The 22,500-nt window shown below is 46.2% G+C and overlaps 1 protein-coding gene across 1 annotated transcript in view; it reads right to left on the minus strand.

The window, feature by feature from the left end:
* Positions 1-22,500, minus strand: part of Abl (tyrosine-protein kinase Abl) — a 103,621-nt gene that overhangs the window by 32,150 nt on the left and 48,971 nt on the right. The window contains exon 2 of the mRNA XM_080266190.1: positions 12,898-13,266. Within this exon, the coding sequence (XP_080122316.1) occupies positions 12,898-13,266 (369 nt within the window). The remainder of the gene's footprint in view (positions 1-12,897; positions 13,267-22,500) is intronic.

Raw genomic sequence — 22,500 nt, forward strand, 5'->3', positions numbered from 1 at the left:
TTCATCTCCTCTCTCTTCTCTTTACTCTCCTCCTCCCACTCTCTCTCTCTCTCTCTCTCTCTCTCTCTCTCTCTCTCGGTGTAAACAGCTTTAAGTATTGTGACAGCAACCACTAAAAGCGCTCTCTCTCTCTCTCTCTCTCTCTCTCTCTCTCTCTCTCTCTCTCTCTCTCTCTCCACAACTCACAGCAACACGTATTTACTGGACTTAAAAGTCTCTTTCCATCTCGCTCTCCTCTCCTTCCTTCCTTCTTTCCCTTAATTCCTTCAATAATGTTTTTCCTTCCTTCCTTCCTTCCTTCTTTACTTCATTAATATCTTTCTTTCTTTCCTTCCTTCCTTCTCTCCTTAACTTCCTTCATTAATATCTTTCTTTCCTTCCTTCCTTCCTTCTCTCCTTTACTTCCTTCAATAATGTTTTTCCTTCCTTCCTTCCTTCCTTCATTAATATCTTTCTTTCCTTCCTTCTCTCCTTTACTTCCTTCATTAATATCTTTCCTTCCTTCCTTCTCTCCTTTACTTCATTTATATCTTTCTTTCCTTCCTTCCTTCCTTCTCTCCTTTACTTCCTTCATTAATATCTTTCTTTCCTACCTTCCTTCCTTCTCTCCTTTATTTCATTTATATCTTTCTTTCCTTCCTTCCTTCCTTCTTTACTTCCTTCATTAATATCTTTCCTTCTTTCCTTCCTTCTTTACTTCCTTCATGAATTTCTTTCCTTCCTTCCTTCCTTCTTTACTTCATTAATATCTTTCCTTCCTTCCTTCTTTCTTTACTTCCTTCATTAATATCTTCTTTCTTTCCTTCCTTCCTTCTCTCCTTTACTTCCTTCATTAATCTTTCTTTCCTTCCTTCCTTACTTCCTTCATTAATATCTTTATTTCCTTTCTTCCTTCTCTCCTTTACTTCCTTCAATAATGTTTTTCCTTCCTTCCTTCCTTCTTTACTTCCTTCATTAATATATTTCTTTCTTTCCTTCCTTCCTTTATTTTCTTCAATAATCTCACTTTCCTTCCTTCACTTCCTTCATTAATCTCTCTTTCCTTCCTTCCTTCCTTATTTACTTCCTTACTTTTTATTCTCTCTCTTCCCTACTTCTTTCCCATTGTACTCTTCTGTGTCTTCTTCCTCGTCTTCCCCTTCTTTCCTCCACACATTCTTTCCTTTCTCCCTCTCTCCTTTCTCCCTCTTCTTCCTTCCTTCCTTCTTTTCTTATTCTTCGCCCCTAAGGCAGGAGGGAGGGAGGGAGGGAGGGAGGGAGAGAGGGAGGGACGGAGGAAGGAGGGAAGAATGGATGGAAGGAAAAAAGGACGGAAGAAAAAAAGGAAGGAAAAAAGGAAGGAAGGAAGGAAGGAAGGAAGGAACGAACGAACGAACGAACGAACGAAAGAAAGAAGGAAGGAAGAAAAAAGGGAATGAAAGGAAAATAACAAGAAGAAATAAGGAAGATGAAAAGCAAGGAATGAACAGAAAGCAGGAAGGAGTGAGTTGAGAGGAGGAGAGGGAGGGAAGGGGGAGGAGGGAGGGAGGGAGGTATGAATGAGAGGGAGGAGTCTGAGATGATGGATGAGGAGGGAGGGAGGGGGAGGAGGAATAGTAGAAGGGAGAGAATGTGAGGAAGAAAGAATTAAGACGAAGGGAGGGAATGAAATAGGAGGGAGAAGGGAGGAAAGAGAGGGAGGGAATGAAATAGGAGGGAGAAGGGAGGAAAGAGAGGGAGAGAAAGAGAGAAGGGTGAGAACGGAAGATAAGAGGATGAGAGAAAGAGAGGGGGGGAGAACGAAGGGAGGGAGGGAGGGAGGGAGGGAAGGAGGGAGGGGGAGGGAGGGAGGAGAGAGAAGGAAGGAAGGAAGAGAGGGAGGATGATGGATGAGAGGGAGGGAATCTTGTGTTAGTCTCTCTCTCTCTCTCTCTCTCTCTCTCCTTTAAGCACTACCTCCCACACCCTGCCTTCCTTCCTACGTACCTACCTACCTGCCTATCTACCAGTCAAGTGTTATTTCCTACTTACCAACAATATCTACCTACTGACCAAACTACCTACATATTTACCTACTTACATCCTCCTCTTCTCCCCATCTACCTACCTACCTACCGACAACCTTTCACTTCTTAGCAGCCTACCTACCTACATAATTCCTACTTACTTTTGCCTGCCTTTGTATACTATACTTACTACCTACTTACCTATCTACCTACCTACCTACCTCCATTATTTCCTACTTATCTACCTGGCTATTTAACTTTCATACCTACCTACCTATCAACTTCCGTTCCTACCTAGGCCTACCTCCCTACTGTACCTACCTAACTCCCTCCCTATCTACTTTTCTAGAGACCTATTATTATTTCTCTCTCTCTCTCTCTCTCTCTCTCTCTCTCTCTCTCTCTCTCAAACAAAACCCTGCCTTCAATAATTCACCTTGACACACAGCTCATTATCATAGGCCCTCTTCCTCCTAGTCCCTTACCTTTTAAGTACCCTTTAAATAGCCCTTATTCCTTTAAATACCTCTGTGGCCTTTAAACCGACCTTAGTGCCTTTAAGTATCCCACAGTGGCCTTTAAATAGCCCTTATTCCTCCCTCAGTGGTCTTTTAAGTATCCCTCAGTGGCCTTTAAATATCCTTCAGTGGCTTTTAAGTATCCTGCAATGGCCTTTAAATATCCCTGTGGCCTTCAAATATCCCATAGTGGTCTTTAAATATCCCTCAGTGGCCTTTAAATATCCTGCAGTGGCCTTTAAATATCCTGCAGTGGCCTTTAAATATCCCTCAGTGGCCTTTAAATATCCGTGGCCTTCAAATATCCCACAGTGGCCTTTAAATATCCTTCAGTGGCTTTTAAGTATCCCTTAGTGGCCTTTAAATATCCCGCAGCGGTCTTTAAATATCCTTCAGTGGCTTTTAAGTATCCCTTAGTGGCTTTTAAGTATCCCTTAGTGGCCTTTAAATATCCCTTTGGCCTTTAAATATCCCACAGTGGCTTTTAAATATCCCTTAGTGGCCTTTAAATATCCCACAGTGGCCTTTAAATATCCCACAGTGGCCTTTAAATATTCCACAGTGGCCTTTAAATATCCCGCAGCGGTCTTTAAATATTCCTCAGCGGCCTTTAAATATCCTTCAGTGGTTTTTAAGTATCCTGCAGTGGCCTTTAAATATCCCTTTGGCCTTTAAATATTCCACAGTGGCTTTTAAATATCCCTTAGTGGCCTTTAAATATCCCTTAGTGGCATTTAAATATTCCACAGCGGCCTTTAAATATTCCTGTGGCCTTTAAAAATCCCAGTGGCCTTCAAATATCCCATAGTGGCCTTTAATGTCCCTCAGTGGCCTTTAAATATCCTACAGTGGCCTTTAAATATCCCTGTGGCCTTTAAATGTCCCTTAGTGGCCTTTAAATATCCCTGTGGCCTTTAAATGTCCCTTAGTGGCCTTTAAATATCCCTGTGGCCTTTAAATATCCCACAGTGGCTTTTAAATATGGCGGAGATTTTCGTCCTACTGAAGCATATTTCCCGTAACTCAGCGCCAGAATAAGACAACATTAAGGCTCCATAAGCTCCCCATCGCACTTCTTCGTGACTAGCAACCAACTGCAACGTTAATCTATACCTACACCTCAGCATTCAGGATAGGGATAGGCACAATTTCACGCCAGTTAATAGTGAACGGAGTATAGGAATGGACAAGATTCAGGGCCACATCTAACCCCTCCAGTCTCTCCAGTCTCTCCTAAGCTGAGTAAAATCGTCTGAAGGTAAAAGAAAGTAGATAAGATAAAAATACGCTAAAAAAAAATAAATACTGCAGCGGAGGTGTAGAAAATAGAAAAAAAATCGATAAAAATAATAATAATAATAAAAACATAATCGATGGGGAGACGTAAAAATAATAAATGTCTGATCCTCCTTATTTCTGAAGAACCTATTTACATCATGGAACTCTGTCAAGCACATAACCACCTTATTTCTCTCTCTCTCTCTCTCTGTCTGTCTGTCTCTCTCTCTCTCTCTCTCTCTCTCTCTCTCTCTCTCTCCTCTTTTTACCCCTTGTTTTCCCTCCTCTCTTTTCTTTCACTTTTTTTTCATGTTTTATTTTTCTTCTTTTTCCTTTCCTCTCTCTCTCTCTCTCTCTCTCTCTCTCTCTCTCTCTCTCTCTCTCTCTCTCTCACTCTCTCTCTTCGCCTTGTTTTCCCTCCTCTCTTTTCTTTCACTTCTTTCATGCTTTATTTTTTATTTCCTCTCTTTTTCCTCTCTCTTTTTCTACCAACCCCCTTTTTTTCACCTCTCCCTTCCTCTCTTTTCCTAACTTCTTCTTCCTTGCCCTTCCTCTTTTTCTGTCTCTTCTTTCTCTGCCTTCCCCTTTCTTTCTATCCTCTCTTCCCCCCTCTGTCTATCTATCTATTATTCTATCTATCTATCTATCTAGCACTACAATTCAAAGCTCTGTAACCAAATACTGTTTCGTATATAGAGTGCTGGTAACTTTATATTCAGGCAGAGATGTTATGATATAGGTAGATAGAAAAACAGATAGATAGACAGACAGACAGATTGATAGACTGACAGATAGATAGGCAGAGATAGATAGACAGATAGATAGACAGACAGACGGGGAGAGAGACACAGACAAATACACAAATAGATAGATAGATAGATACAGATATAGGCAGGCAGACTGATAGCTAGACAGACAGATAGACAGACGGACAGATAGACAGATATAGGAGACAGATAGGCAGATAGATACAAACTGATAGAGACACTGATGGACAGGCAGATAGATAGATAGATAGATAGACTGACAAAATGCAAAGACAGAAGTACAAGAGGTAATGAAACAAATTAGGGAGAAGCAGGAATCTACGTACATACATACACACAAACATACATACTTACATACAAAACACACACACATACATACACAGGCTTACTTCATCCGATATACATAATGGTCATAAATATAAATCGATATACTCGTTAGTAGATAGGTAGGTAGGTAGGTAGGTAGATAGGTAGGTACAGATATGAAAAATTTAGATAAGAAATAAAAGGGAAGAGAACTGAAAGAGACAGACTGGGTACGAAGGAAGGAAGGAAAGAAAGAAGGAAGGAAATATGGAAGGAAGGAAGGATGGATGGATGGATGGAAGGAAGGAAGGATGGATGGATGGATGGATGGATGGATGGAAGGAAGGAAGGAAGGATGGATGGATGGATGGATGGATGGATGGATGGAAGGAAGGAAGGAAGGAAGGAAGGAAGGAAGGATGGATGGATGGATGGATGCATGGATGGATGGGTGGATGGATGCATGGATGGATGGATGGATGGATGGATGGATGGATGGAAGGATGGATGGATGGATGGATGGATGGATGGATGGAAGGAAGGAAGGAAGGAGGGAAGGAAGTAGGGAGTGGGAGGAAGAGCATAACTTAAAGGAGAGAGAGAGAGAGAGAGAGAGAGAGACAGACAGACAGACAGACAGACAGACAGAGACAGACAGACAGATACAAACAGACTAATATATACAGATATAGTAGATATATATGTGGGCAGGCAGATAGACAGATAGACAGACAGACATGGGGAGAGGGAGGAAAAAAGTATGAGAGAGAGGAGAGAAAGGGAGAGAAGGAGGGAGAGAGCAAGAAGAGAAGGAGTGTGAAAATGAAGGAACACAGAGAGGGTGAAAGAGGGAGTGTATGAAAGGGGAGGGAGGGAGGGAGAAGAAGAGAGGGAGGGAGGGAATGTAAAAGAGAAGGGAGAAGGGTAGGGGGAGAGAGAGAGAGAGAGAGAGAGTACATAAAAAGGAAAGAAGTACGGAAGGAGAGGAAGAGATTGGAGAGGGGGGTGAGGGAAAGTGAGGGAGGAAGAAAATGTAGAAAGGGAGGGAGGGAGAAGAGGAAGGAGGGAGAAAAGGGAGGGAAGGAAAGGGGGATAAAAGAGAGGGAAGGAGGGAGAGAGAAAAGGGAGGGAGGGAGAGAGAAAAGGGAGGGAGGGAGGGGGAGAGAAAAGGGAAGGAGGGAGGGAGGGAGGGAAACTATGTAATTAAGTGTTTCCATTTCATTTACTGAGAGGGAGGGAGGGAGGGAGAGAATGGAGAAGAGAGAGAATGGAGAAGAGAGAGAATGGAGAAGAGAGAGAAATGGAGGGAGGGAAGTAGGAAGAGGTGAGGGGGAAGGACAGAATGGGAGTGAGTGGGAGAAAGGGGTGGGATGGAGAAGAGGAAGGAATAAAGAGGAAACAAAAAAAAGGGGAGGGAGGGAGGGAGGGAGGGAGGGGGGGAGGGGAGGGGAGGGGAGGGGAGGGGAAAAGGGAGAAGACAAAAAGCAATTAAAGAAAAAGAGGAGGGAAAAGAAATGAAGAAAGTAGGGAAGGGAAGGGAAGGAGAGAGAGAGAGAGAGAGAGAGAGAGAGAGAGAGAGAGAGAGAGAGAGAGAGAGATTAAAGAGGAAGACACGAGACAAGAGCAAAACATAACAAACAAAACCTAAACCTCTCTCTCTCTCTCTCTCTCTCAACGATTACATATTCCGGACAACCACATCACCTATAAAATTCTGTATCATGTCTTTAAACCTATTTAGTTAGAACAGAAAATTTGCGTTATGTTTGTTTGTTTGTGGACAGGATATATTAAAAAGTTATTATCGGTTTTCAATGGAATTTGGTGTAAGGATGGGAAGTAAGTCAGGGAAGAGATGATTTGACTTCAAGGTGGCTGCGGATCAGCATGAAGGAATAAATCATCAGTTTTATACGCTTTCTGAGATAGTGTAACTGTGAACCATGGCAGACTGAGACCGTAGAATTAATTGACTATGAGGCCGTAAAAGTATTCGTCTGGTAGGACAGAGGAATTAAAGCAGTGAGCCCCCACCATCACCATCATCATAACCACCATCACCAACACCACCATCATCATAACCACCATCACCACCACCACCATCATCATAACCACCACCACCACCACCATCATAACCATCACCACCACCCCACCACCACCATAACCACCACCATCACCATCACCTTCACCACCACCACCACCACCACCACCATCACACACCACCACCACCACTCTTGCCTCCCCTCTGTCTGCCTGACTTATGCATTGACACTGCGGCATGGTGAGGCAGGGTGTGGAGGAGTGAGGCAGGGTGACGAGCATGCCTGAAAGGGAAGGCAGGGTGAGACAGGGTTTGGAAGACTGATGCAGAGTGTGGAAAAACAGGGTGATAGAGAGACGGAGTGACATTATGAGACAGGGCACGGCAGGGTGCAGTAGGGTGAGGCATGGGAGGACAAGATAATACAGGATGAGACGGGAATAGGCAGGAATGTAACGTGAGGCAGAGAAGGAAAGGTAAGGCAGAGTAAGGCAGGAACAGGCCGAGTGAGTCTAGGGTGAGGCAGGGAAAGGTAGGGTAAGGCACGGTGAGGCAGGGAATATGATGACAGAAGTAGTTTATAAAAAAACGTGGAGGAAAGAAGGGAAGGGAAAGACAGGGAAAGAATACTGTGAAGAGGAGAGGGGAAAAAGATTTGAGAGAAGGAATGGAGGAATGGGAAGTTGAGGATAAAGAAGGAAGGTGGAATGAGAGAGAGATAGGAAATGGAAAGAAGGAAGGGACGTAGGAAGGAATGAGAGAGTGAAAGGAAATGGAAAGAAGAAACGTAGAGGGTACAGAGAGAAAGGGAAATGGAATGGAATAGTCTCTCTCTCTCTCTCTCTCTCTCTCTCTCCTGGCTGTCACTGAACTATTCATGGTAGGCTAATTTTATCGTCATTACTATTAGCCTTATTTATTTATTTATTTATTTTTTGCAGGGGTACCCGGGGTCCCATCCTGCCTAAAACCTGATCAGGGTGGAGGTCTACCACCGGACAAAATTTCGCTTTCCTTAAAAAAAAAAAAAAAAAAAAAAAACTTGCAATAACGAGAAACACACACACACACACACACACACACACACACACACACACACACACACACACACACACACACACACACACACACACATGTATATCAGACTATTCATGTTACAATAGGCTAGTGTAGTGCATGTTACTTTATTCACAGTGATTCTTCACACTTTTTCCTGCCGGTTTAGGCCATCCTTGTGCAACTTTGGTATGTTATTACAGTCATAGCCTTAAACAGCTGCCTTGTATCCGGCTTAGAGTACGCCCCCCCCCAACACACACACACACACACACACACACACACACACACACACACACAATGAAATTATCCTCATTCACTCTTCCCAGAATAGTTTTATGTTTCATTGTCAGTGTCCCCTTCATGCATGTTGACCATTCATTCTTCCAGGGGAGGCTTCTGATGTAATATCCTTTTCTCCTTCACGCATTAAGTTAGCTTCACCGCTTTATCTGTGGTGATAGGAGCTGCCTGGTATGGGTCAACAGGATTACTAGAGTGAGAGTATATTCCTTTCTCATGTCTCAATGTTATGCTCCCTCCCATATATCTTCGCAGCTGCTGCCCATACCAACCCCCACCCCCTCTACCCGGGTATGGGGGAGGGTGGGGGTGTGGAAGGGGGCAGATGTCTGGTGGAACAACAAAAACAAAAGGGTACCACAGGATGACTCACACTACCCTACCCTACTCCCCTCCATCTCTCTTCAGATCCAATCCTTCCCTCGCCCTTCCCATCTCACTTCTCTCCCCACTCTTTCCTCTCTACATCCTTCCCCTACCCCTTCCCTCCTCTATCTCTCTTCCCCGACCTCTTTCTTCCTCTCCCCTCCCCTTCTTCCCGACCCATCTTCGTCCACCTCCCCGTTCCCACCCCTCCCTTAATCCCACACTGCTAGGCTATCTGACACTACATATTCACGTTCTATCTTGTCCTACCCTACCCTACCCTTTCCGTTCCGTTCTGTACCCTGCCCTGCCCTGCTCTGTCATGCCCACCTCTGCCCTACCCTACCCTACACCGCCCTGCCCTGGTCTGGTCTGTCCTGCCCTGCCATGTCCTGCCCTACGCTATACTAACAGACTACTTTTCTCTCCGCGACTTATCATTGCTCTTAACCAGTACTGTTCTGCCCTGCCTTCCCCTATACCTAACTCCACCGAACTCAGCCCTGCCTTGCCAAAACCTACGTACCTCTACCCTGCCAAATCATACCCCAGACTTCCCTGTCCTGGCACTCTTTACCCAGCAATACCCTACCCTGCTCCACCTTGCCTTGCCCCGACCTAACAACCCTGCCGTTCCCTTCTCTGCTCTTCGTAACTCTACCCTGTTTTGGTATAATAACTTGTCTCTGCCATACCCTACCCTGCCCTATCCAACACCAACCCTTCTCATACATTAACCTACCCAACTCGACCCTAGTCTTCTCTATCCTCCCCTTACCTACCCTACCCTACCCTGCCAAACTCTATCCTACCCTAACCTACCCTACCCTTCTCTACCATATTTAACCCAACCAAACCAAACCCTGCCCTACCCTACCCAACCAAACCCAACCCAACCCTGCCCTGCCCTGCCCTACCCTACCCGATCCAACCCAACCCAACCCAACCAAACCCTGCCCTACCCTACCCTATCCAACCCAACCCGGCCAAACCAAACCCTTCCCTACCCTACCCCACCCTACCCTACCCTACCCAACCGTACCCTGCCCTACCCTTTCCTACACTGCTCAACCCAACCCGATTCTACCCTACTGGACCCTACCCTACCCTGGCCTGCCTAGTCCTGTTCTACCACATTCATTCTCACAGGTATACGTTGCTCAGATCACCTTCCATACGGGCACAACAACAACAACAACAACAACAACCATCAATATCACCATCACCACCACCACCAACACCACCACCAAGAAAAAATGACAATATGGTAATAATAATAATCACAAATATAACGTCAATAATAATAATAATAATAATAAATAACAATTATAAAAATAATAAATACGAAGTTAAAGATAATAACGCTTAAATACACGAAGGCACTCTTACTGACTTACCTCTAAAAAATTACTGTGTGATTAAAGATTCTGAAAAACTAGTCCATATCACCACCACAACCACAACAACCACACAACCATAACCACCACCCCACCACAACCATAACCACCACCACCCCACCACACCATGACCATAACCACCACCCACCACACCACAACCATAACCACCACCCCACAACCATAATCACTACACCACACCACAACCATAACCTCTACCCCACTACACCACAACCATAACCTCTACCCCACCATACCACAACCATAACCACCACCCCACCACACCATGACCATAACCACCACCCCACCACACCATGACCATAACCACCACCCCACCACACCATGACCATAACCACCACCCCACCACACCATGACCATAACCACCACCCCACCACACCATGACCATAACCACCACCCCACCACACCACAACCATAACCACCACCCCACCACACCACAACCATAACCACCACCCCACCACACCACAACCATAACCACCACCCCACCACACCACAACCATAACCACCACCCCACCACACCACAACCATAATCACTACTCCACCACACCACAACCATAACCACCACCCCAGCACACCACAACCATAACCACTGTCCCACCACACCACAACCATAACCACTACCCCACCACACCACAACCACAACTACCAACCACACCACCACCAATCACCTAATCATAACGACCACACAAACCCCACCTCAATCACACCACCACAACTACTAAATCATACCCACCTACCACACCAACCTACTTAAACCCACTAGCTACCTCTACACTCTACCACCACCACCACCACCACCACCACCAAGCCTCACAACCACAACCACCACAATCAACCATCCACCACAACCATCACCACTAACCACACACTCACTACCGCATCACAATCACCCAGCAAAACTACCACCGTTAACCACGCTACCACAACCACGCCACAATCACCCAGCAAAACTACCACCATTAACCACGCTACCACAACCACGCCACAATCATCTACCACAACCACAACTCCTAAAACCCACCCCTACCTCAACCACAGCCTTCAACTCTCTCCACCACACAATCAGCATATTAAATTTCTACTTTTCCAGCGTTCTCCGCCCCCTCCTTCCCTCCCCCCCTTCTTTTCCTTCCCCCCCTTCCCTCCCACGCATCCCCCCCTTCTCCTCCCTCCCTCCCACGCCAGCCCCCTCCCAGATTTCCACCCCTCTCTTCTCCCTCTCCCTCCCCCTTGCTCCCTTCGTCAACCCCCTCCTCACTCTTTTCTCTCCATCCCCTCCCCTCCCCACCCCTTCACATTCCCTACCACCTCTTCTTCCCCTCCCTCTTCTCCCTCAGTCCTTCCCTTCCCTCTTGACTCCTCTTCCTCTCTACCTCTCTTTCTCTTTTACTTCTCTTTAGCTCACCCTCTCTTTCTCCTCCCCCCTCCCCCCCCTCAGTCACCCCTTTTTCCTTATCATTCCTCTTCTCTTCCTCTTCCACCTCTCTTTCCCTTTTGCTTCTTCCTCTACTCTCCCTTTTCTCCCCAAGTCACCTCCCTCTCTCTCTCTCTCTCTCTCTCTCTCTCTCTCTCTCTCCACGCCTCACCTCCCCTACGGTGCCAGAAAGTGCCAGGTGCCGCACTCACAAATTTTCTTATTTCATGTACGTCTGTTTGTTCATACTCTTAACTTCAGTCCGCCAAACCAATTTAATTAACTAAGGAAAAATATCTCGTAGTGAAGATGGGTAAGACCTAAATAATAAAGTCAAGCTGTGTGTGTGTGTGTGTGTGTGTGTGTGTGTGTGTGTGTGTGTGTGTGTGTGTTTCTATCTCGAGAACGATAATAGTTACCCACTTCTTTTTCTTTTTCTGCATTAGATCGGGGTAAGTCCAGGGAGCTTCAGAAATATAACAAACACAAATTCTGGCAATAGCGCGCAACGAGACTGCGCGAAATTGTCGAATATGGCGACACTCAAAAATGCGAAAATAATAATTTCAACACTTTGGTCAGAACTGGTCACTATGGATTCAATAACGATATGGAAACAAAAATAATGGCATCTGCTGACATTTATGATGGATTGGCTATTACTCTCGCAAATTTTTGTGGTAAACACTAGTCTTATAAATTCTTTCCCCGGATGTGACGGGTCATTTTTTATTCAGTCCAAAGCGAGAGAAAATTCTACCAGTCCAAACACGTAAACATCTTACATAAATACCGTAAATCTTCCCAGCAGCTCTCTCCCCACCCTCCTACCCCTCCGGCACACCACAACCCCCCACCACACGCACACATGACAGACTTTTACCACACTAGGCAAGGAACTCTCAATGTTAGGGAAGGAAACTGAAATCTCATACGTTCTACCCTGTATGAACTCAGTACCAACAGATAAATATTAGTGTCCATGGTGTAATAGTGCCACAGACAGTGACAAAGAATACAACAGAGTGCCACACAGATCGATATCACGAGAGAGAGAGAGAGAGAGAGAGAGAGAGAGAGAGGAGTGGAGATAGTGCTAAGGGTTTGACATAATAAAGACGCACATATTAACTGACCTTTTAATGACTGCTGGTTATCACAGTCATGAACTCATACGGTGGCATGACATCAATGGTGCCATACTAATGAGTAAATACATAAATATATATTGCCATAGAATGAGTGCCATATAGGTATAGTGTATCTCAACTCGCCCTTCTTCAGTGACAGATGGTTGTCCCCCAGTGCCCTAAACTCATACAGTCCCCCAGTCAAGGAAGTAACAGTGCCAACAGTTCAACGGTGCCATAACAGAGCCAAGGAGGTACCAGTGCCATAACAGAGCCAAGGGTTTAACAGGGTGCCACAAAAATAAGTCAGCATCAACTCACCCTTCTTTAACGATAGCTGGTTGTCCCCCTGTGCCCGGAACTCATACAGTGCTACAAAGAGCTGTGGGTCGCCCTCCTCCTCGGGTGCCAGCAGGTTCTCCCTCGAGTGCCACTTGGTCGCCGCCCCTGTATCCTGCCCACCCCCTCCTCCACCCACCACGAGGGGCGAGGGTGCCGGGTGGGCGTGGGCTGGAGGCGTGGGTGCGGGCGTGGGCGTGGGTGTGAGGGCGGTGAAGGTGGCCACGTGGGCAGGTTGGGTCTGGGTGTGGTCTGGCGGTCCTGGTCCCCCCATAGGGTCCAGGGCACACCCACCGCTGCCACTCACTAGGTCTGGCAGGTCTGGAAGGGGTCGTGCTGCCAGCAGGGCCTCTGAAATACACAAATATAAAACCATTAGTAATTACAGCCCTCACACACACACACACACACACACACACACACACACACACACACACACACACACACACACACAGGTTAATACTGTAGTCAAATAACACTGTGCACAATTGAAACAAAAAACCAAGGCCTCTGAAATATCCAAAAAATATGTTTATTGGGTTGAATATAAGCAAATCACATGATACTGGATTCCACTACCCTTCCATTACTCTCCTTCCCCAGTCTCCCTATTTTTGTTCCTAATCCTTCCTTCCTTCCTTCTCATATTCTCTCTCTCTTTCTCCTCCATGTAACCAATCGTCCTTCAAATACTCAGTTCACCCCGTCCCTCCTGCCTCTTGGTCTTCCCATTCTCTCTCAATTTACCTCATCTTCCTTCATATCCCTCTCCTTCCTTCCCATGCTTTCTCTCCTTCAACGCATAACCCATCTTTCTTCCTCCTTCCCTCTCTCCCTCCCTCCCTATTCCATCCCCTCTCTTCTTTTTTCAGTCCATACCTCCCTCTTGCCCATCCCTTCCCTCTCTCCTCCTCTCCCCATTCCTTAATCCCTTCCCCAAGTAACCAATCATCCTCCCTACCCTCAATCTCACCCCCTCCCTCCATCCTCTTCCTCTTCCCACGCCCCCTCCTTCCCTCCCCCTCTTCCTCATGTACCCATCTTCCTTACTATCCCCAATACCCTCTATCATCCCTCCCCCCCTCCCTTCCATCAAACCCCCTCCTCCCACAAGTACTCATCTTCCTCACCCCAATCTCCCTCCTCCATCCATCCTTCCCTCTCTTTTCTCCATCCATCCTTCCCTCCCTCCTTTCCCTCCTTCCATTCTTCCCTCTTTTCCCTAAATCCATCCTTCTCTCTCTTTCCTCCTTCCCTCCTTCCCTCTCTTTCCTCCATCCATCCTTCCCTCTCTTCCCTACCTCCTTTCCCTCCTTTCATCCTTCCCTCCTCCAGCCCCATTTCATCCCAGTCTGTGTTTAGTACCGATCATTCATTACAAAACATGCAGACACGAGACAGCACAGTAGACATATTAAGCCTAGACTGATGAATAAATACTTTAAATGACGTTGTGAAGAACTGAATTTGTTTACCTTGCCAAGCACATACCAAGAGGTGGTTTTGCCCAAGTATGGTACAAGGTACATTAAAATTAAAGTGGCATGATAATTTAGCAGCTATACTCCTCTTGCTCTAACTTGGCCCAGATTTTCGGTCCTTTGCAGGTTATTTCATGGAGCTTTGGGAAACAGACATTGCAACGGTTCTACATCCTTCCCACAGCACCTTCTCGCGATTAGCATTGTATCCTAGTGTTGATTTATTGTTATAACTCGGCACTGGAGGTAGAGAGATGGAAATTTTAGGTCAAGTTTGAGTAAAGTGTCAGAAAGAGTATCAACCCCCAAGGAACAGTGACCTACCGAGTCGAACTTAACCCAAACCTAACCTAACCAAACCAAACCTAACCTAACCTAACCTAACCAAACCAAACCTAACCTAACCAAACCTAACCTAACCAAACCTAACCTAACCAAACCAAACCTAACCTAACCTAACCTAACCTAACCTAACCTATCCAAACCTAACCTAACCCAACCTAACCAAACCTAACCCAACCTAACCTAACCAAACCAAACCTAACCCAACCCAACCCAACCAAACCTAACCCAACAACCTAACCTCCTAACCTAACCTAGCCTAACCTTACCTTACCTAACCTAACCTCTTCTAGTCTTTCTTAACGTAACCTAACAACTTCACGTATGATATATTTACACGTACTCCATTTTTCTGAGGGAAGCCAGTTGTACATATCAGAAAAGTGACTGTAGGTTCAAATGTCTCAACTAAAGGAGTCGTATATCCAAGGGGTTCTATTTTTGCAAGACACCGGTGGACTTGCGGTAGAGGTGATGGATATAAATTAAAAATGGTACCGGTATATAAACGCTCCATATCAAATGAAGTGAGGGTTTTTTTACTTAATTCTTTTCACTGACTGTTCTTAGTTCCTGTGACCAAGAAGAACTGACTTTTTACCTTAACTTAGCTAGGATTTTTCGTCTTTCTGCAGCTATTTCAGGTAGGTGTATGGACGAAAGAGACTAATGTTATGGCTCTACATCCATGGCAGAAACAGACGAATGCCAGTGCTCTACATCCTTCCCACAGCACTTTTACACGACTAGCATCACAGTCTGGTGTTAATCTATGGTTACAACTCAGCATTCAACAGTGAGGCGACAATTTTAGGCCAAGTTAAAGTGAAAAGAGTAAAGCCTAGATAGGGGATAAAATTCACGCAGTGTAATTATCATGAAGACCTGGTGCTGTTTACATTCCTCACTCCATCTGTCCACACTCTTTTCCTTTTTCCCATCCCTTCCCCTTTCCTTTTTCCTACTCCTTCCCTTTCCATTTCCCTCCCCCTCTCCCCTCCCCCTTCCCTTTTCCCTACCCCTTTCCCTTCCTTTTTCCCTACCCCTTCCCCTTCCCTTTCCCTCCCCCTCTCCCGTTCCCCTTCCCTTTTCCCTATCCCTTCCCCTTCCTTTTCCCTCTCCCTCTCCCCTCCCCCTTTCTTTTCCCTCCCCCTTCCCCTTCCTTTTCCCTTCCCCTCTCCCCTCCCCCTTCCCTTTCCCTACCCCTCTCCCCTCCCCCTTCCCCTTCCCTACCTCTTCCCCTTCCTTTTCCCTCCCCCTTTCCTCACCCCTTCCCTTCCCCCATTCTTCACCCCCTTCCCCTTCCCCCTTCCCCCAAGCCCCCCACCCATCTCCCGTATGACTCACCTGCCTTCCTACTGCGGGTACCCACACACGCCCCCATGGTGTGACTGTGGGGGGGGGGGCCGCCTCACCCACTGTCACGAGAGCACCACCACCATTTCCACCACCACTATCACCATCTAGGCTACACCACTATAATCATCACAGTATCTTCACCTACACCACCATTTCCATCGTCACTTACACCACCATCATCATTATCATCACTATCACCGTCTACACCACCATCATCACTGTTATCACCACCAATAATCAATATCATTACCACCTACACCACCATAATCACTGTCACCACCTACTCTACCATCCTCATTATTTTCACCACTATCACCACTATTATCATCACCAACATCACCACCACTTTCAAAGGGTAGGCTAAACGACACTCATCTCCATCACCACTGTCACCACGCAATGTATACCACACGTCATCACTATCATCACCATCATCATCACTACGGTACCACTGTCAAGAATATTGGGGTCCTATTTACACCGTCATCACTACTGCCATTCCTCTCATCACGTCCAGTATCTACAGTTCTATCAATGTCATCACTTATCATCACTAATATCACCATCACTACCACTGTATAGGCCTACATCATCATCACTGTTAATCATCACATCTAGTCACCATATAAGGCTTCACTTTTTCACCACATTTTTAACTAGAAATCATCACTGCTATCACCACAACCACGGTCACCACTCCATCATAATCACCATCACCACTTACTGACCGCAGAAGGTACGTGATATCACCATTTTCATCACTATCACCGTCACCGTCATCATCACCACCACATCAAATTCATCACCACTCCCTGCAATCATCACAAAGCACCTGATATCACCATTTTCACCACCACCACCATCACCACCACCACCATCACTTCTCAAATCATCACTTTTAATAGCGGTAGGTCCCTTGCACTGTTTACTTCACCACATCCTTCTCGAAAGCATCACCCTCCAGTTCATCACTACTTCATCTGATACTAATTTCACCACTAAAAAAAAAAGTGAAATGAGAAGGGGAGGGGAGGGGAGGAGGGGAGGGGAGGGGAGGGGAGTTGAGGGGAGGAGGAGAGAGTAGGGGAGAGGAGAGATCAGAAGAGAGAGGAATGAAAGAGAGGCAAGGGGAGAATGACGAAGAGTATTAAGGAAAATAAAAAACAAGAGGAGAGGAGAGGAAAGGAGAGGAAAAGAGAAGAGAGGAGAAGAAAAGAGAAGAGAGGAGAGGAAAAGAGAAGAAAAGAGAAGAGAGGAGAGGAAAAGAGAAGAAAAGAGAAGAGAGGAGAGGAGAGGAGAGGAGTGGAGAGGAAGAGAGAGGAAAGGATATAAGAAGCTGCCTAACCTTCTTTTCTGCCTATCCTTAGCAGTGACTAGGCGAGGCAGCTCAAGTCTATCCCTCTGAGTCCACCTTAGGCATGAACTCTCTCTCTCTCTCTCTCTCTCTCTCTCTCTCTCTCTCTCTCTCTCACACACACACACACACACACACACACACACACACACACACACACACCACAAAATGTAAACAGACTCACGCATAAACTCGCTCATAAACATAGGCATATACAAATATAGTCTCTCTCTCTCTCTCTCTCTCTCTCTCTCTCTCTCTCTCTCTCTCTCTCTCTCTCACACACACACACACACACACACACACACACACACACAGACACACACACACACATACACACACACACACACCTAAAATATTTAAAACAATAAAGACAGAAGCAGTAAGAAAATGATTGAGAAGGTCATGAAGTGAGAAATTAAAGACAGTGCAAGGACGTGAGTGAAAGAGGGGATAAGATGAGTAAGAAAGGAGAAAGGGAGTGAGTGAGCGAGTATGTGAGGAGTAAGAGAGGGAGTGAGAGTAAGACACAGTTGAGTAAGAGTAGAGAAAGTGAGTGAGTTAAAGCAAAAGTGAGAGAGTGAGTGAGGTGAAAATAAGTGAAAATGACAGGAACAAGAATATAAGAGAGAGACAGACAGACAGACAGACAGACAGACAGACAGACAGACAGAGACAGAGACAGACAGACAGACAAACAGAGAATAGTGATGAGATAAAGAGTCGGACGGTAAGAATAAAGATAGTGAGAGAGAGAGAGAGAGAGAGAGAGAGAGAGAGAGAGAGAGAGAGAGAGAGAGAGAGAGAGAGAGAATAACAGATAAAGATAGTAAGACTGAAGACAAAATTAGAGACAGAGAAAATAAAGACAGTGATAGAGATAGAGAAACCAGATAAAGACAGTGATAGAGAAAACAAAGACTGTGATAGTGAGTTAGAGATAGTGAGAAAGTGAGCAAATGTGAGAGAGCGGTGACGACAACCCACACGTGAGCACTAGTATGACAGACTGAATGGCCACCCACCCACCCTCCCTCCTCGCCTCACCCTTCCCCCCTTTCCCTCCTCCTTCCTTCACCCTCTCCTCGCTTCCCTCCCTCCTTTCCCTCCTCCTCCCTTCACCCTCTCCTCCCTTCCCTCCCCCTCCCTTCACCCTCCTCTCCCTTCCCCTCTCTCCTTTCCCTCCTCCTCCCTTCCCTCCCTCCTTCCCCACCTCCTCGTCCTTACCCCTCTCCCCTATAATTCTCCCTTTTCTTCCTCCTCCTCCTCTCTTCCTTCTTATAGCTTCTCCTCATTCCTCCATTTCCCCTTCTTCCTCCCCCCCTCCCCCTCCTCCCAACCGCTTCAGTGCGAGGCTCTGATGAGGAGCCTACACGTGGTGGCACTGTGAACCCTGGGGGAAGCGAAGCAGCTGCGGCATCCACCCGGGAGACAAACCTCTTCATATTTCCCTACACCTCGCCGTGGGAAGGACCTGGTTCGACTCTGGTGAGGCGCTGTCTACCACAAAAGGAACACTGGATCCCTACACGGTGTATGCACTGCCCTGATGTTGTAGGACGGTCCCACAGAAGCAGTTGCTTCCTGTGGTTGACGGGTCTGCTCGATAAGACAGATCGAGGTCAACCACCACCACCACCACCACCACCAACAACAACAACAACAACAACCTCAGGAAAGACCTCTCGTAGTGAAGGGGTTGGAAACTGTCCCCACTAACCCTTTCAGTACGATGGTGTCTTCACTGTTTTTACGCTGCGGCCAAAATTATATATATTACTCTGCTTGGGAAAGACATATTGTGGTAAACAGCTTACAAACAGTCTCCATTAACCTCCTAAATAAGAGAGAGAGAGAGAGAGAGAATGTATTGTCGTGCGGTGGGAAGCTTACTAAACACCTCTTCCTTACCGATTTATTTCTGATTCTGCATTGTTATTATATTCTTGTTCATGCAATCTATGAGCGCATTAAAAGATTTACGAAGCATAAAACAGGATATTAATGGGTAGTCTGGAAAATAAATCGCTAAGGAAGAGGTGTTAGGGAGCCTCCTTACCCCACGAGAATACGGACCAATGTCATTTTTTTTCATTTTTGGGAGGGAGAGAGAGAGAGAGAGAGAGAGAGAGAGAGTAGATGCAAGCCAGTCTCTCATTTTCTGATGGTCGGAACAACTGTAATTTTCGTATGTTAACCTTTCGTTGGGTGGTAACCATATAACCAAATGACGGCCGGTGGTCTAGTGGATTAAGGCGCTTCAATCGGATGTGAAGGGTAGTTGGGGTTTAGTGCTCACGAAATGCCACTCAGGGGCAAGTCAGGCTGGTCACCCTTGCTTTAAATGTAGCGACTAAGTTTTAATTTTTTAACGCATGGAAGAAGGAACCAAAGGCCAGAAGTCCAAAAGATTGTTCCCTGAAAAATTAAATTAGTAAATAAAAACAAAATACCAGCCAAATTCGAGATCCGTTCACTTCGAGATGCCTGGACACACCGCGTTGAAAAGACTGGAGATCATAGGCAGGAGGAAATACAGAGGACAGTTCCAGAGTTGACCTGTTGCTTTCCTTTGTATTCAATTTATCTGTTTCTTCTCCCCGCTTCCTTTACCCCCCTTTCTACTTTCTTTCTCCCTCCTCCCCCCCATTCCAAACCCCCTACCCCCCTCCCCTCACCTTCCCCTCCCCGTTCAATACTACGGTTTCTCCTTCCTTTCCCCTCCCCCCCTCCCTCTTCCCTCCCCACTTCTACATTTTCTCCTCCCCTCCCCTCCCCTCCCCCTCCCCCTCAATCCTCCAATTTCTATCCATTTCACTAATTTCTCCTCCCCCCTCCTTCCCCCTCCCTATTCCCCTTCCCTTTCTCCTAACCACCAAGCCCCCTCCCCTACCTTCCCCTCCCCTCCCCATTTCTTTAGTCTCTCTCTCTCTCTCTCTCCCCAATTCTACATCAATCCCCCAACCACAGCCCCTATTCCAGGTGACACAGGAAGCTTCGCAACACCTGTACCTTAGCGATTCATTCCCCACAATACAATCGACATAGTTTTCATTAATAAAATACAACAGGTGAGTTGTAATGTGCAAAATAAATCGCTAAGGAAGAGGTGTTACGGTTCTCCAAAGCCAATTAAAATAGGACCCCCCCAAATTTCCCTTCCCTCCTTCCCCTCCACTTTCCTTCGCTCACCCTCTTCTATTTTCTTTCTTTCTCCCTCCCCTCCATTCATTTCTCTAGTTCCTCCGTCTTTCCTCCCACTTTCCCCCTCCCCTTTATTCACACACACACACACACACACACACACACACACACACACACACACACACACACACACACACACATCCTACATACGGTGCCGTATATAAATAAACACACGTACATACAAACTTCTCAAACAAATATTTACATACAGGCTACACATCTCTAAACACACACACACACACACACACTCATTCAATCACCATTAAAACAACATTAATTTCTCATTCCATTTACCCCACCACACTACAACCGCCATGATCACCACCACAACTACTACTACTACCACCACTACAACTACTATCACTACTACTACAATTACTAGCCTTATACTACCACCACCACCACCATTACTACTACTGTTACTACTACTACCTCTACAACTACTATCACTACTACAATTACTACTACTACCACCACCACTACTACTACTGCTACTACTACTAATACCATTACCACTACTACACCTAGCATAACCATTTCCACCACCACAATTACTACTACTACTACTACTACTACGAATACTACTACTGTTACTACTACTACCACCACAGACACAACACAACTACCACCACTTCTATGCCTACTACTACAACTACTACTATTACTACCAGCACCATCACCACTACTACCACCACCACCACCACTACTACTACTACTGCTACTACCACCACAACCACCACCACCACCACCACTACAACCACCACCATCATCACTACTACCACCATCACTAAAGCGACAACATTAAGCCTTCCTGTTCATTCACACCCTCTGTGTGTGTGTGTGTGTGTGTGTGTGTGTGTGTGTGTGTGTGTGTGTGTGTGTGTGTGTGTGTGTGTGTGTGTGTGTGTGTGTGTGTGTGTGTGTGTGTGTGGAGACGGAAGTAGACAGACAAACAGACACAGACAGACATGTAAATAAATGTACCGTATGTGCTAAACAGACAGACAGGCAGATGGACAGATGTAAATAGACAGAGACAGACAGACAGACAGACAGATGGACAGATGTAAATAGACAGAGACAGACAGACAGACAGACAGGCGGGTGAAGAGTAATGAGAGGGTGAGAGGAAAGAGGGGAGAGAGGAGAGGGAGGAAGCAATGAGGGGAAACAGAGGGAGGGGGAGGGGGAAGCCTTGTATGTTAATATGGGTAAGAGGGGAGGGGAGGGGAGGGGAGGGGAGGGGAAGGCTATTCTGTGGTTACTGAGGTCGAGAGGGAGGGAGGGAAGAGAGGGGAGAGGGGAGGAAAAGAAGGGGGAGAAGGAGAGAGCAGGGGGTGAATTTTCCTCTCATATAATGCTTTCTTTTCCCTCGTATGTATAATTTATTTTCTTTTTTCCTGTCAAACTTTCCATGGCAATTTTCCTAGGCTATACGGTGGTCCCTCTCACTTTTTCCTGCCGGCTTCGACTGCAGGGTGTGGTGGCCGGGGTGGGGGGGTGGGGGGGAAGTTTTTTGTTGTTTTTCTTGTTTTACTTTTCTTATCTGCAGCTCAGGAAAGTAGCTATGGTGATAGTTTTGTGTGTGTTATCTGTTATCATTACGTGTGTTGCTGATTGCTTCTTGTACTCCTCTGAGGGGAGAAAGAAGGGGAGTGAAATGGCGGGGGACAGGGCGACGTGGAGGCGATTTGTTTGTGGCCACCCCGTACGGGATTAAGGCGTCTGGCAATAGATAGATAGATAGAGAAGGGGAGAGAGAAAGGAAAGAAAGTGAGGGAAGGAAGGGGAGAGGGAGGGAAAGAAGGGAAGGAAGAGGGAGGGAAGGAGGAGGAAGGGGGAGGG

The sequence above is a fragment of the Coenobita brevimanus genome, chromosome 19, assembly GCF_032717465.1.
Source record: "Coenobita brevimanus isolate Jiangsu-jjx chromosome 19, ASM3271746v2, whole genome shotgun sequence".
NCBI lineage: Eukaryota > Metazoa > Arthropoda > Malacostraca > Decapoda > Coenobitidae > Coenobita > Coenobita brevimanus.